General features: G+C 40.9%; 1 protein-coding gene across 3 annotated transcripts in view; it reads left to right on the top strand.

The window, feature by feature from the left end:
• KCNIP4 (potassium voltage-gated channel interacting protein 4) overlaps positions 1–12,952 on the top strand; it is a 548,447-nt gene that overhangs the window by 419,242 nt on the left and 116,253 nt on the right. For 2 of the 3 annotated variants that reach the window (XM_036921018.2, XM_036921017.2), the window contains exon 2: positions 3,473–3,597. In XM_036921018.2, the coding sequence (XP_036776913.1) occupies positions 3,473–3,597 (125 nt within the window). The remainder of the gene's footprint in view (positions 1–3,472; positions 3,598–12,952) is intronic. The other variant, XM_057502132.1, reaches the window with a different exon arrangement.

Raw genomic sequence — 12,952 nt, 5'->3', positions numbered from 1 at the left:
GCAATCGGTTAAGGTGAGAGTGGAAGGTAGGAGTTGGACCCAGTGGATCCAGCCAACTTTTCTGGGACATCTGACAGTGCAGGAGAAGAGAAGAGATAAAAATATTGTTTGTATCATTGGTATTTCTGTTGGTATTGAAAGAGAATGTGGCAAAATAGAAAAAACGTAAGGCTTGGAATCAAAGACTTGGGCGTAAATTCTTTATCTTTTCTCCTCTGTGTCATCCAGCCACTCATTTCTTCATTTTTGTGAGACTGAGTATCCACCTGTGTCAAAAAGGGCCAATTATACTGCATTGTGCATGTATTGTGAGGTTAAGAATTATTTCAATAGAGCACCTAGCCCATCTCCTGGCATGTAACAGGAGCTCAATGAATGTTAAGTACTGTGTTAAAATCCCCCCAAATGCAGGCTTTTACATGGGGCTGAGCCACCTCATGAATTTCACAGCCCTGTGCAGAATCATGCTGTACTTGCCACAGACTTTGCCTCCAGAAATCAGTCTTGATTAGGTTAGGCGATGTTGCTTTTTAAACTTCTGCTGGTGATTGCTGATGATTTGGGATATGTTTTTAGAGGCTGTCAGACTCCCAGAAATAGAAACAGCCCTTTGGCAGGTAGGAGTCATTAAGAAGTAAGGTACCAGTCAGCTGGCAAAACAAGAGGCAGACGCTGGGAGTGTGGCACTTTGAATATTGCACATGATACTCAGCCTATGACACACACTTAATTCAATTACACTGACCCCCTGGCCCTGGGTCTTTCGTCTCACCTCCGCACTTGCATGCCTGCAACAGCTGGAGGAAAAACAGTGTCAGTAATGTGGTTCCGGCTGCGTGGTTACAAAGGCCAAGAAATTAATGTGCTGTTTTGTTTTTTTCCCAATGGAAGGGTCACTAGGTCTAAAGGAGGTTATGCTATGATTGAAAGACTGCTCAGAAAATCTGATTAAAATTTCCTCTACTTTTGCCTATGCTGTGTTTCTCTGAACAATGCAGAGAAAGCAGTCATTCTAAAGAAGCCATTTAAAGCCCACTAACAGTCCACAAACCTCAGTTTGAGAAATAATTTTCTAGAGGGCGGCCAAGGTTCAAGGAGCTCCAGAGGAATGGAAATTTTAGCAGCAACATCATTTGTTATTAAATGATTCATTCATTTGCAAATAATTCCTGAGTGACTATGGGGGTCCCCACTCCATGTTAGATCCAGAGGATTTATAGATCTGTAAGACATCGTTTCTGTCTTTAAGGACTTCACAACGGGGAAGATGGCATGAACAAATCATAGTCTTATGTTTTACATGCTGTGTGAGAGGTAGGTGAGGTGTGAGAATGCTGACCAGGGAGCCATCAGTTCTGCATGATGGAGCAATCCAGAAAGGCTTCAGAGAGGAGGTGATAATTTAATTGTATCACAAAGGATATATACATTTCAACAGGTAGAAAAAAGGAAGAGAAATATTTTAAGATGAGGAAATTATACTGTGAATGATTCAAAAGAAGCTGACATCAAGATATTTTTCAAGAAAGCAGTCTTTCTATCTGCTTTTGTCTATTTACATTAAGTTCTGTTCCATGGCATTTCTTTCTCCATTGGCAGCTACAAGTACAACACAGTCCAGTTCGTTGCCTCAGGGGCAGCTGCAGGGAACACCGTCTACCTTCATCCTCTCTAGCTCAGGACCCACTGAATAGAATCAACCTATTTGTTCCAGGGAATGCAGGAGGAAATTGAAGGAACCACAATTTGGCTTTTTTGATCTTCCCCATAAATCCCAGACTGAGATCAGTTTGTTAATGCCTAACTGCCTTCTCTCAGGGCCTTTGAGCTCCTTGCACATCCATTAGGTGCACACCCACTTACTTTCTCATCAGTTTTATCCTCATCACCTCAGAGTTCATTCTTGGCCTTCCCATCTTTTCATACCCCTTTATTTTTCTTATTCATCCATCACCATTCCAAAATAAGCTACTATAATATGAAGGTATAATGCCATTGTTTGCTTTCATTGCCTCTTCCTCATTTTGACAAATACAACTGCTTCAAGTGTTTATTTCATCACTATGATTGGTCTTTGGTGAACTAATCTAGGACATGCCAAGATTAGAGCTGCAGTGACTGCCTTTTCCCTGCCACGTGAGAGCTCTGGCCCCCCCACTGCACTCAGTGAGGCAGGGCAGTAAGTGGGTACGGTATGAGTGAAAGGCACCCTTTAGTATCAAAATGAAGTGAATGTTAGCAACAATGGCTACACTCCCAACTGACACATGAGGCACAGAATTGGCAGTGCTGGTGGCCCTGGGACAGGGGTTGATGACAAATAGCTGCACTCCTGAGCATCACCTGAGTTGGGAATCTGTAGCTGACGGGAAGGCAGGAATGGAGGGAAGCCATGACTCCAGTCCTGGGCCTGGATGCTTCTGTTCCTGATGTAATCCGCAGCTAAGGCGTGGGGTGGACTACAGCAGGAAGAATTCCTTAGGCATCCATTGAGCCCTGCTGCAAAGAAGCCAAAATTAATTAAGGATGCTGTTCTTTGAGACCTGAACTCACAGATCCTAATATAACCCAACACCTCCAAACATGGTTTCTACATGACCTTAGGACAAATATGTAGATGTTAACAAGTGTTACTTGTGGGGAGAAAGGGTTCTACAGACAAATACCTTTGGTGTCAGGTGGATAAACAAAATTAAACAGAATTCTTTGTTGGAAGTCCTCTCAAAGCTTTATATCCCACTGTTTTGCTCCCAAATTATGTTAACATTTACAGCATTTCCCAAGTTTACATGGACACAAAATTCGTTTTGCATAGAACATCATTGAGAAGTTATACTATAAACATAAATCACAAAGCAAAGTACATTTTAGGATTTATCTGTAGCTATGGACTCCCTTGGCTGCAAAGTAGTGTCTAGCCAGAAATTTCCCGAGAATGAAGTCCATCCAGTGTACATTTTTGAGGACTGAATTTATGCCAGTCAAACTGGGTGCTGATTAATTTACTCATTTCTGCATCTGATCTAGATACTTTATTTGTAGCTCCAGGAGAAATATTTGACTTCTGTGGAATACTGGGAGACTATAGTAGAGTCCTATCTCATGGTTACCTGATCTATAGGGTGGTATTGATTGTTATTGAACTAAAATTCCACCTTTATAACTAGTACTTGGTATATACACACAAATTCCAGATTTAAAGACTGTTCATGATGTTTTTACATTTTTCAAACTGTACTATAAAAATTCTGGTATTGTAATGTCTAATGATTATAATGTGTGGAAAACAATTGTCTTAGTTTAATGCTGTGAACTCTGAGAAATGTAAATCTATTAATGGTGGTGTGAAATCCCTCGTCTGGAAAAACCACAGATACCCAGTAAACATTTCATTCTGCTTCCCTATGTTGTTGTGTATAAGCATTGGTGAGCATGGGCTGTTCCTAAGGTTTTCTTTGGTTTTTCTCCACAGATAGTGTAGAAGATGAGCTGGAAATGGCCACCGTCAGGCATCGGCCTGAAGCTCTTGAGCTTCTGGAAGCCCAGAGCAAATTTACCAAGAAGGAGCTCCAGATTCTTTACAGAGGATTTAAGAATGTAAGAACTTGCTCTTTTATTTCACCTTCACAATATTCTCAGAGAAACATTGAGAAGAGACAAAGAGGGAAAATATACCTTCTGTGAGAGCCCAGTCATACGCAAATTTCATACTGATCATTCCTAATGTGAATAATGTCACTATCCATTTGACCTTTGATTCATTTTGGCACACAAGCCTCATGCAATGTAGTGCACATTAAACAGGAATGATTATGGAAAAAAAAAGGGTTACTCAATTCAGTTCTTAGTTGGTAATATTTTTTTCTTTTTGGCTACAATGACATAATTTTAATAAGTTCCAATTGTCTCTTTATTTTTAAACTATAGTCTGGTGCTTGACCTGTATCTTGGTATAGACTAACTCCTTTCCTAGCATTGGAGAAAAGTTACCATAGGCTTGAAAGTCTCTAAAAGACCATGCTACCAATGACTCTAACCCATAGGTGTCTGTAAGTAGTCCTTATATTCAGTTCCCTGTGATCCCCGTGTGTCTATGATTCTCTTTCCTGAGCAACTCATGTTCAGAAGGAGTGATAATTCATGCACAGGAGAAGGTAAGGGTGAGAGACAATGGGTGGCCTACTGCACACTCTTATGGAACATTTGGTATGTGCTCAATATTAAGCTAAATACTGCAAGTTATTCAAAATCCAGAGGGGATTTACTTCTGTCTTCAAGGAGCTCATGGTCTGCATATGGAGAAAAGACCTGCTGTCATTAATTTATTTGAAAGTAATTCATCCCTAAAAGTATAAAATGGCTGTGCATCAAATTGCATACACTGCCCAAAATTATTATATTCATACACAGATATAAACCATAGTAGCTATAGGTGCCTCTTGAGATCCAAATTAAATTGCTTTGATCCACTTCAAATCCATTCTCTAACAGCCCAGCTCCACAGCCTGTAAAATCTATAGTGTCCAAAGATTTCTGCTAATTCCAACCTCTTTGAATGTGACCCCCTCAGTTTCTCCTCTACCCAACCTCATGCATACAAGATGAGAAATTATGCCTCTCTGTGGTATCCACACAAAATTTTACTCAGAGAATCTGTAACACTATTTGACTTTTCAGAATCTTTTTGTAGGGTGCTGTCATGCATGTCTCCCACAACCTTCCACCAGTCTCGCTGACTCATTGGGGTCTTTATCCCATTGCTGCTCCTCACATTTATCCCATTTCCACTCCTTGCCTGGTCTTTCTAAATTTTTCTCCTTCCGTTACTCTGAAACCTAGTTCTCTGCCAACACCTAGGCCTTTGTGGGGTAAAGTGGGTGGGAAGCGGGGAGATAGAATGAAGGTGGGGGGCCCATCCCACCACAGAGGACTCCCAGCAAAAGGAATCTTGATGTGTGATGTATCAAAGTGACATGTATAGATAAACATGGCTGAAGGAAAGGGACTTTAAAAATTAGGCTAGAGAATGATAAGTTGTAACCATGCCGACAGCACAAGCTGCTGAATGGCAAGGATGGGGAAGGAGAGGAGGTGAGAAAGACCAAGTTTCGGCTGAAAGTAAATGCTGAGGGAAGGCTGATCACACAGAATAGAACTTCAGATGAATCCACGTGAGCATCCAAATTTCTTTGCTGTAATTCAGGGATCTTATAATAAGCAAACATTTTTCGTTGTAACATTGGATTGTACATCAGATCCAACACGGCTGTTGGTCGAATAAGGAGAACTCAGTGCAACCTCTAAGCATCCCTGTATTTCTCAAATGCTACTACATTGTTACTCCATCACTGTCACTGTAGGTCTCTCCACCTGGGAACCAACTGCCTTTCCTCCCGTTCATTGCAGATTGGAATCATGATGACTGCCATCGTGAGCCTTCCAAGCAAGCATTTCTGCAACATCTTTCCCAAGTAGCAATTCACAGAAAGTTGCTCAGGCTCCAAAGTCTGCATTACTGCTTTTATTTATTTATTTATTTGCTTATTTGTCCTCTTTTCTTCCTTTTCTCCTTTTCCTCTTCTTTTCCCTTGTCCTACCCTTCTGACCCCATCTCTCCTTCTCCTTTCCTCCCTCCTCTCCCTCCTTTTTTACCTCCTTGGTCCCTTCTCCCGTCAGTCTTGTCTCCTTTCTTCTACTTCCTCCCTTTCCATCTTTTCTCTATTTTTTTCTCTTCTCTCTTTTTCATTTTTCTATCCCCCCACTCCAACTCAAGAAATAAATTTCCAACAGATCAGAATGTGCCCAAAGCATATTTTATATACCTCTTTAAAAGAAAGGACTTGACAGTTTGCTCAGAAAATATTATCTCTAATGAATCCAACGAGAAGGGTCTTTTACTGTTTGTAATTCTCCCCTAGTTAAATGTATAACCCTAAAATTTATCAGGAGAGGTACAAAATCAGGGCAGTGGCACTCGTGTTTTGCAGGATGACAGCAACGCGCACCAGCTCAGCATTAGAGAAACCAAACCAACTATCCTTGGTTTCCTGAGCCCTGATTATTTCAAGCCCTTAAGATTGAAAAATACCCATTTCCATGGAACCAACTGGATTACTCATTTATAACAAAACCTTTTGAAACTCCCCCTATTTTTATTAAAAGGACATACTATTCATCAACATCTTAAAATAGTCACATTTATATGATAGTGGCTCAACACGGCAGGTACCCCTGCTAGTAGGGATGACCAGAGTCCTTCAGCCTTTTTCCAGAATAATATCTTGGTAGCATTTCCGTATTTCCAATAGATTGCTCATATAAATGGGGAAGAGGAGAAAGGGAAGAGAGTGAGAGAAATATCTCAGCACCTCTCCCTGTCTTACCCACTGAGTAATCCCCACATTTTTCTTTCTCTGCTGAACCACATGCTGAACTATTTCCAAAAGTAGGCAGCTGATAAAAATGGAGAATATAGTAGAGTGGGTCTCAACCTTTAATGTGTCCCAGAATCACCTGAAGGGCTTGTTAAAACACAGATAGCTGGACCCCAGCCTGAAAGATTATCATACAGGAGGTCTGAGATAGGGGCAGGGCGTTTGCATTTCTCCTAAGTTCCCAAGTATTGCTGATGTAGCTCGTCTGGGGACCACACTTTGAGAACCATGGGTCTAGTGCAGATGCCACAGGCGTGGGTGTCACTCAGATTCAGCTCCATATCTTACTTGGTTAGGTAGCTCCCTCTGAATCAGGCGCCTGTGTGTCCTTGTCTGTGCATATGGGAATAATGATAACCTACACTGCACAGGTTTTATTTTTGTCTATTTCATTTTCACTTTTTTGAGAAATTAAGATAATAAATGTGAAGTTCAACAAAAAGGACTTACTATAGAACGGCCCCAAATGGTCAACTTCAGTTTTGTTTTCCATCAAAGTGGGGCATTCATGGTTGGCCTACATACCTTCCCAGCAGTGTTTTGGATTTTGTGCTACACAACTATGAATTAGAAAAGATGCAGAAAGATACAAAATATTACCGACACATCAACAGTCTCAAACTTAGCTGCATTTTACAATCATCCTGGGAGCTTTAAGAAGTACAGATAGTCGGATATATGCTTGCTGATTCTGATGGAATTGCTCTGGGAAGGAGCTCGAGCATCAGGATTTATAAAGTTCTCCAGGTAATTATAGTGGGCAGCAAGACTGAAAACCATTGAACCAGATGCATGCGATCCTCGTCATAAAGTGTTTCTATCACAAAAACGATCGACCTAATTGTGATGAGTCCTGTACTGTCAAATGGCAGTGGTTAGACTGGCTACTTGGGAACCTTATGCGGTCCTTTGGGTGGGTGGGTGAGTCACAGGTCTTCCTCTGATGATTCTGATTCAGTTAAATATGGGTGATAACTCAGTACTCCTTTAAAAAAGAAAATTTTTTCCTAATTTAAAAAATCTCATTTTAATAGCCAATTAACAGAGGTTGCATTTAAGAAGTACAGACCTAGAAGGTCGTACAAGTATCTATATATGTGATTCAAAAACATGCTTTACTGTTCTCTTTCAAAATAAAGCATAATCTCAGTTCAGTGTGATCATGAATGGTCTACTGGGACATTAAGTTTTAATATGGCTATACCTCTTTGACATTTCACCTTATTCATTAATAATTTGCAGCATATTCTTCCCATTTTTTTAGGGCACATTATGAGAGGTATTTGCAAGTAATTAGACTTACATACTTAGACCTATGTGCTTTGGTTCCTTCCTGTCCCAAATCTGTCCTGCTTCCTTTTCTTTCGCTACTTTAAGTCATAATGGGTCAAAGTATCCATTACATTTAAATATATCTAAATATGTATCTAAAGATATCACTTTAATACTTATTAATGTCCTTTATCCCTAAAAATTCTGTGTTAATATCCTTTTTACCTAAAAATGAAGGATGTTTGTATTAGTTTTCTATTGTGTGTAACAAATTACCACAGATTAAAAAATCACACATTCATTATCTCACAGTTTTGAGGGTCAGAAATAACTTTACTGGTCCTCTCTTTGGGGTCTCGCCAAGCTACAATCAAGGTGTCAGTGAGGCTGCATTTCCTTCTGGATCCTGGGGTCATCTTCCAAGCTCACATGGTTGTTGGTAGAACTCATTTTCTCGTCATTAATGTCTGAGATCCCCACTCTCTCGCTGGCTGTCAGCCTGGGCTATTCATCTCCCAGAGGCTGTCCGTGGTCCCTTGTCAATGGCCATCCTCTCACAGACTCATAGCATGGCAGCTCACGTCCTCAAAGGCAGCAAGGGAGCATCTCTCTAGTCCGCAAAAGTGCGGTCTTAAATAATGTAGCATAATCATGGGCAGGACGTCCCATCCATCACCTTTGCACATCCCAGCACTCAAGGCAAGGAGATTAAAAAGGACATTGTTTACTGGGAGTCATGGGAGGGTGTGGGCATCACCGTGGTGTTTGTGAGGAGGCAGCAGCCCCTGGAACCAGCAGCTGAAGCAGCTGAATTTGGTCTGATGTCACGTCTCCAGTACAGGTAATCCCCACCCTCACTATTTTACCAGGAGTGGCACCAAACTTTCCCTTGATTTCTGCAAGAGGTCTGATATTGTGGTCAAAGGATCCAGCAGGAGATGAGAGTTTTTGATGGGTCTTTTCTACACCACTCGAAGAATTTGAGAACACATTGACTCAGACCTTTAAAAATAGATGAAGGGAACTGAGTGGAAATTATAGGGATCTACACTTTCGAAGAAGTACTTTTACATAAAAATCCCACTTATGCTGGGGAGGGAGAGCAAGAGTTAGCACGTGCGTGGGGAAGAGTGGGCTATGGTGCTTGGGATAGAGAAATCAGCTGCTAACTGTCTAAGGCAATTGCTCTTTTGTCGTGAGCTCTCGGAGTTATTCTTGAGGCTTTCATAAACTGATTGTGTGACCTTCAATAAATCACTTTATCCCTGGCAGTTTCTGCCACCCTGTCGGCGAATTAGGGATTAAGATCTTCCTTTCCAATCAAGAAGGAGGGTGGATAATAATTGCCTTTGTTCTGCTCTTGAAAGAGTCAGATAAAAGATTTTCCTTAAGTGCAAAGTATTACTCATGTACGTTAAATCAAGGCATAAGAACAGAGTTAAAATATTATTTCCTATGCCCTAGTAGAGTTTTCCGTTAGTCTTCCCAGAAGCAGGGCTTTCTCAGGAGAAGGTTGTCTATAGGTGAAAGAAGACAAACATGGCTGCCCTTCTGACTTCCAAAGACTGGCATGGCAAAAATGCTTTCCTGGGTACAAACATTTCAGCAGATGTTTCCTACCTTGGGCAGGTAGATTAGTGTCTCTGAACATCAAATTCTCCTTTGAAGATCCAAATACTAATACCCCAGAATATGAGAAGATGATGAGAAATGTTTTGCATAATCCTTTTCAAGTAGAGTGTGGCCAATAGATGCTAGAGCCCTTCAGCAATTTCTTCTTATTCTTCTAAATACAAAATAATTAAAATTCATAATGAAGACCCTGTGGTTTCATCTTGAAGAATATTATCTTAATCCTGAGTTTACATTAAATATGTGGATGCTTCTTGGTTGATTTGTGTTTTATTTTTTTTTAACTAATAAAGTGTTAGGCTAAACATATGAAATCATACAGGAGTTATAAATTAAAATTAAGTGCCCTATCCATAATCACATTCCCATTCCACCTTGCTGGAGGCAACCACACTTAACTTTCTTCTTTATTCTCATAGATATTTTTATGTGGACATATTTATATACATGTATAGGGATTCTTTTGACACAAACAGCCTTAATAATACATGTAGCCTATAGCTCGATTATTTTTACTTAACAATGAGCAATTGATTGTGAATGTTTAATTTTATTTTCAAACAACATACCCATGTTGGTCAGGGGTTCCCTGTTTGGGGACATTTTGAGCCTGACCTGGTAGATGGTCTACTGTTTTGCATCACCAACTCCCAGCCTCCTCTTTTTTGGCTTTGGAATCCCCATAGGGAAGTCAGCAGTTCCCCAGGGCCCTTCTACTCCACCCTCATTCCAAAGAGGGACTTGCTTTGAAGGGCTATACCAATGCTTCCCCATCCTCCTTCCCCACCACTTCCCCTCCCCAAACAACAGCAACAATACAAACTCAAGAAAAAAGAGAAACAAAAGTGGGCTGAAGACCCTTATTTCTGTTTAACCTTCGAGCTTCCTAAGGCCCACATCCTGCACCTGATTCATCTTGATATTCTTCAGCCCTGACCGCTCAGTGTCAGATTTTGGAATGAAAGTACTAGATCACTAGATCACACTGATCACAGATAAAAGTCATCCTCCATCCTCCATATAAAGCCTAATTTTTAAAGTACCTTTTACTTACATTAAATGAAACATGTATGCAGGATATTTAACTCGTCTTTCCCTCCTAAACCTGTGTTTTCTCAATAAATGTTACTTCCTAGAAACTCAGATGTCTTTCTGGATTCTTCCCCTAGAACCTCTTACGTCTAACCCTTCCTTTCCCTGTGTGCCGCCCTTGCCTCCCCCTTGCAGCTGTCATCTCTCATCTGCATGACCACGGTGAATACCCAGTCTTTTCTTCTGGACCCTTCTCCACAGTGCAGTTGAAGGGATCTTCCTAAAGCACAAATAGGATCTTGTCAGTTCCTACCTAAAACCAATCGATGGCTCTTCATGGCTATTAGAAGACAGACCTGAGTCTAATTTCATCCAACCAATATTTGTTGAGTACTTATTATAAGTCAGACACCGAGTTAGATGCTCTCTGCACGACAATGACCCGGCTAGTCCTTGACCGGCTGGCCCTTATTCATTTTCCAATTTCATCTCTCACTGTTTCCTTTTCACTCTGCTCCATCCACAAAGAAAGGCCTGAAGTTGATGTGATCCCCTCTGAGGGGTCTTCATCTGTACTTTTCCTCCTGCAGGAAATGCTGTTCGCCATGACTTCGTTACCTTTCATCAGGCAAACTGCTACACCTTCTCCACATTTCAGCTTAGAGTTTATCTCAACGTAATTTTTCCCATCATTCACTCTCCAAGTGCCGAGTGTGAGCCCATCACTGTACCAGGTAGTTAGGATGCACTGACTAAACGGTGTAATTGCTCTTGGAGCTTACATTCGGTGTGGTGGAAGGCTGATGAAGGGGAGGGGTGAGACAATGAACAACTGAATAAAGAAATAGCTGGTGTTGATGCAAATGTGATGAAATGTGTTATCAAGAGGTGGGACAGAAAACTTCTTTTGGCAGGGAGGTTAGAGGAGAATTCTCTGGGGAGAAGGTGCTTAATTGAGTCTAGAATGTCAAGAAGGAAACAGAAATATGAAGGTAGGGAAAGGACATTCCAGGCAGAGAGGAAACCATAAATCCTGAGGCAGAAGTGAGGCAAAAAGTCTGGAACCTGGAGCATTCATTTTATTGTATTATTTCTCAAGGTATTAAGAAACTACTGTTTATCAAGGGTCAGGTACAATGTATAGCAATGACTTTTAAGAGATGGCTCTGGCTGACTAAGTGAAATGGGGTGCAGGGGGCCAATGTAAAACAGGGAGACCCTCAAGAAAGCTGCTTCAGGAGAGTGGGTAGGAGTGTGGATTGGACCCAAGTGGCAGCCACACAGGAGAGAGATTCCAGGCTATGATATGCTGTGGAGGTTGAGCTGACCAGACATTTTGATGGTTTGTCTTGAAAAGGTATGAGTTGAAGACTCAAAGCCAACTTACAAATTTTTGGTTTGAAAGACGTATATGTGGCAAAACTTTCTCTGACACTTTGTAAGGTAGATTTGCAGTTGCTCTTAACATAGTCCTCATCATTGCATCAATTTAAAGTTTCCTCTTTTTTGTTTCCCTCCCCTATTTTATAAGCTCCCTAAGAGCAGGTACTGTACTTTTTTTTTTTCCAGCTCTTAGCTCTTCAGACTATGCCTTGTGTACAACAGACAGTTGCTGAATGATTGTGAATGAGTGACCCCAACCCAAAAGTGCAGGGAGTCGTCCCAGATAAAATTTGTATCTTCTCTTATGTTCTTCATTTTAGTTCCCTCCATATCTACCTAGTAAGGTTGGAGAGCTATTAATTCAATCCTGGAAAAAAATATCTCGTGATAAGGGAAGTGAAAGAGCATGACTTTTCTTGTAAGAAGAATTACAAAAATAGCTTGACACATTTACTGAGTTTATCAAATGCTGCTCAGAAATGTTAAGGGCAGTCCCATATGGTAACAAAAACTTCTTTTGGTTCTGCAGCATTTCCATGGTTTTCATCCATTAGATTATCCATGCCCTAGAATGCTCAGCAACTATACTGTCAAATGAATAGTAGGATCTCTGTGGCTCAAGAACTCTTCTCACTTTGGCAATATATTTCAGAGATTAAAAGAAAGATTGGGAGGAGACATCCATGTTCCTATCTGTATTGCTCAGAATAGGTTTACTGCTGTAACACACATTCACAATATTTCAATTACTTATCACAACTGAAATTTATCTCTCTCTCTTCTCCAATCCCATGTGGGTCATTAAGAATTGGGATTAGGGTGAGGGCTCTGCTCTACCTGTTTATTGAGGACACTCCTTCCATCTACTTGTTCTACCATTGCCTATAGTCTCAGCATCCTCCACTGAGCCAGCTGCACCTGGTCCATGGTTAAGAGAAGATAGACAGCAAAGAAGAATGCATGGGGCATTTATTTGTCAGACCTGTCCTGGACTGGCAGACATCCCTTCTGCCTACATTCCACTGGGCAAAACTCAGTTACATGGCCCCACCTGACTTCAAGAGAAACTGAGAAATACAGTCTTTCTGTATATTTAGGAAGAAAATTAAATTAAATTTGTTGCAAATTAGAAAATGGCATGGAGGAAAACTATGTCAGAGGTTCCCAACACCACCCCCAGGTTCAATGATTTATAGGAA

This window comes from Manis pentadactyla, chromosome 5 (genome assembly GCF_030020395.1).
Source record: "Manis pentadactyla isolate mManPen7 chromosome 5, mManPen7.hap1, whole genome shotgun sequence".
Taxonomy (NCBI): Eukaryota; Metazoa; Chordata; class Mammalia; order Pholidota; family Manidae; genus Manis; species Manis pentadactyla.
The sequence above is the reverse complement of the archived record's forward strand: the minus strand, read 5'-3'. Positions and strand labels throughout refer to the sequence as shown.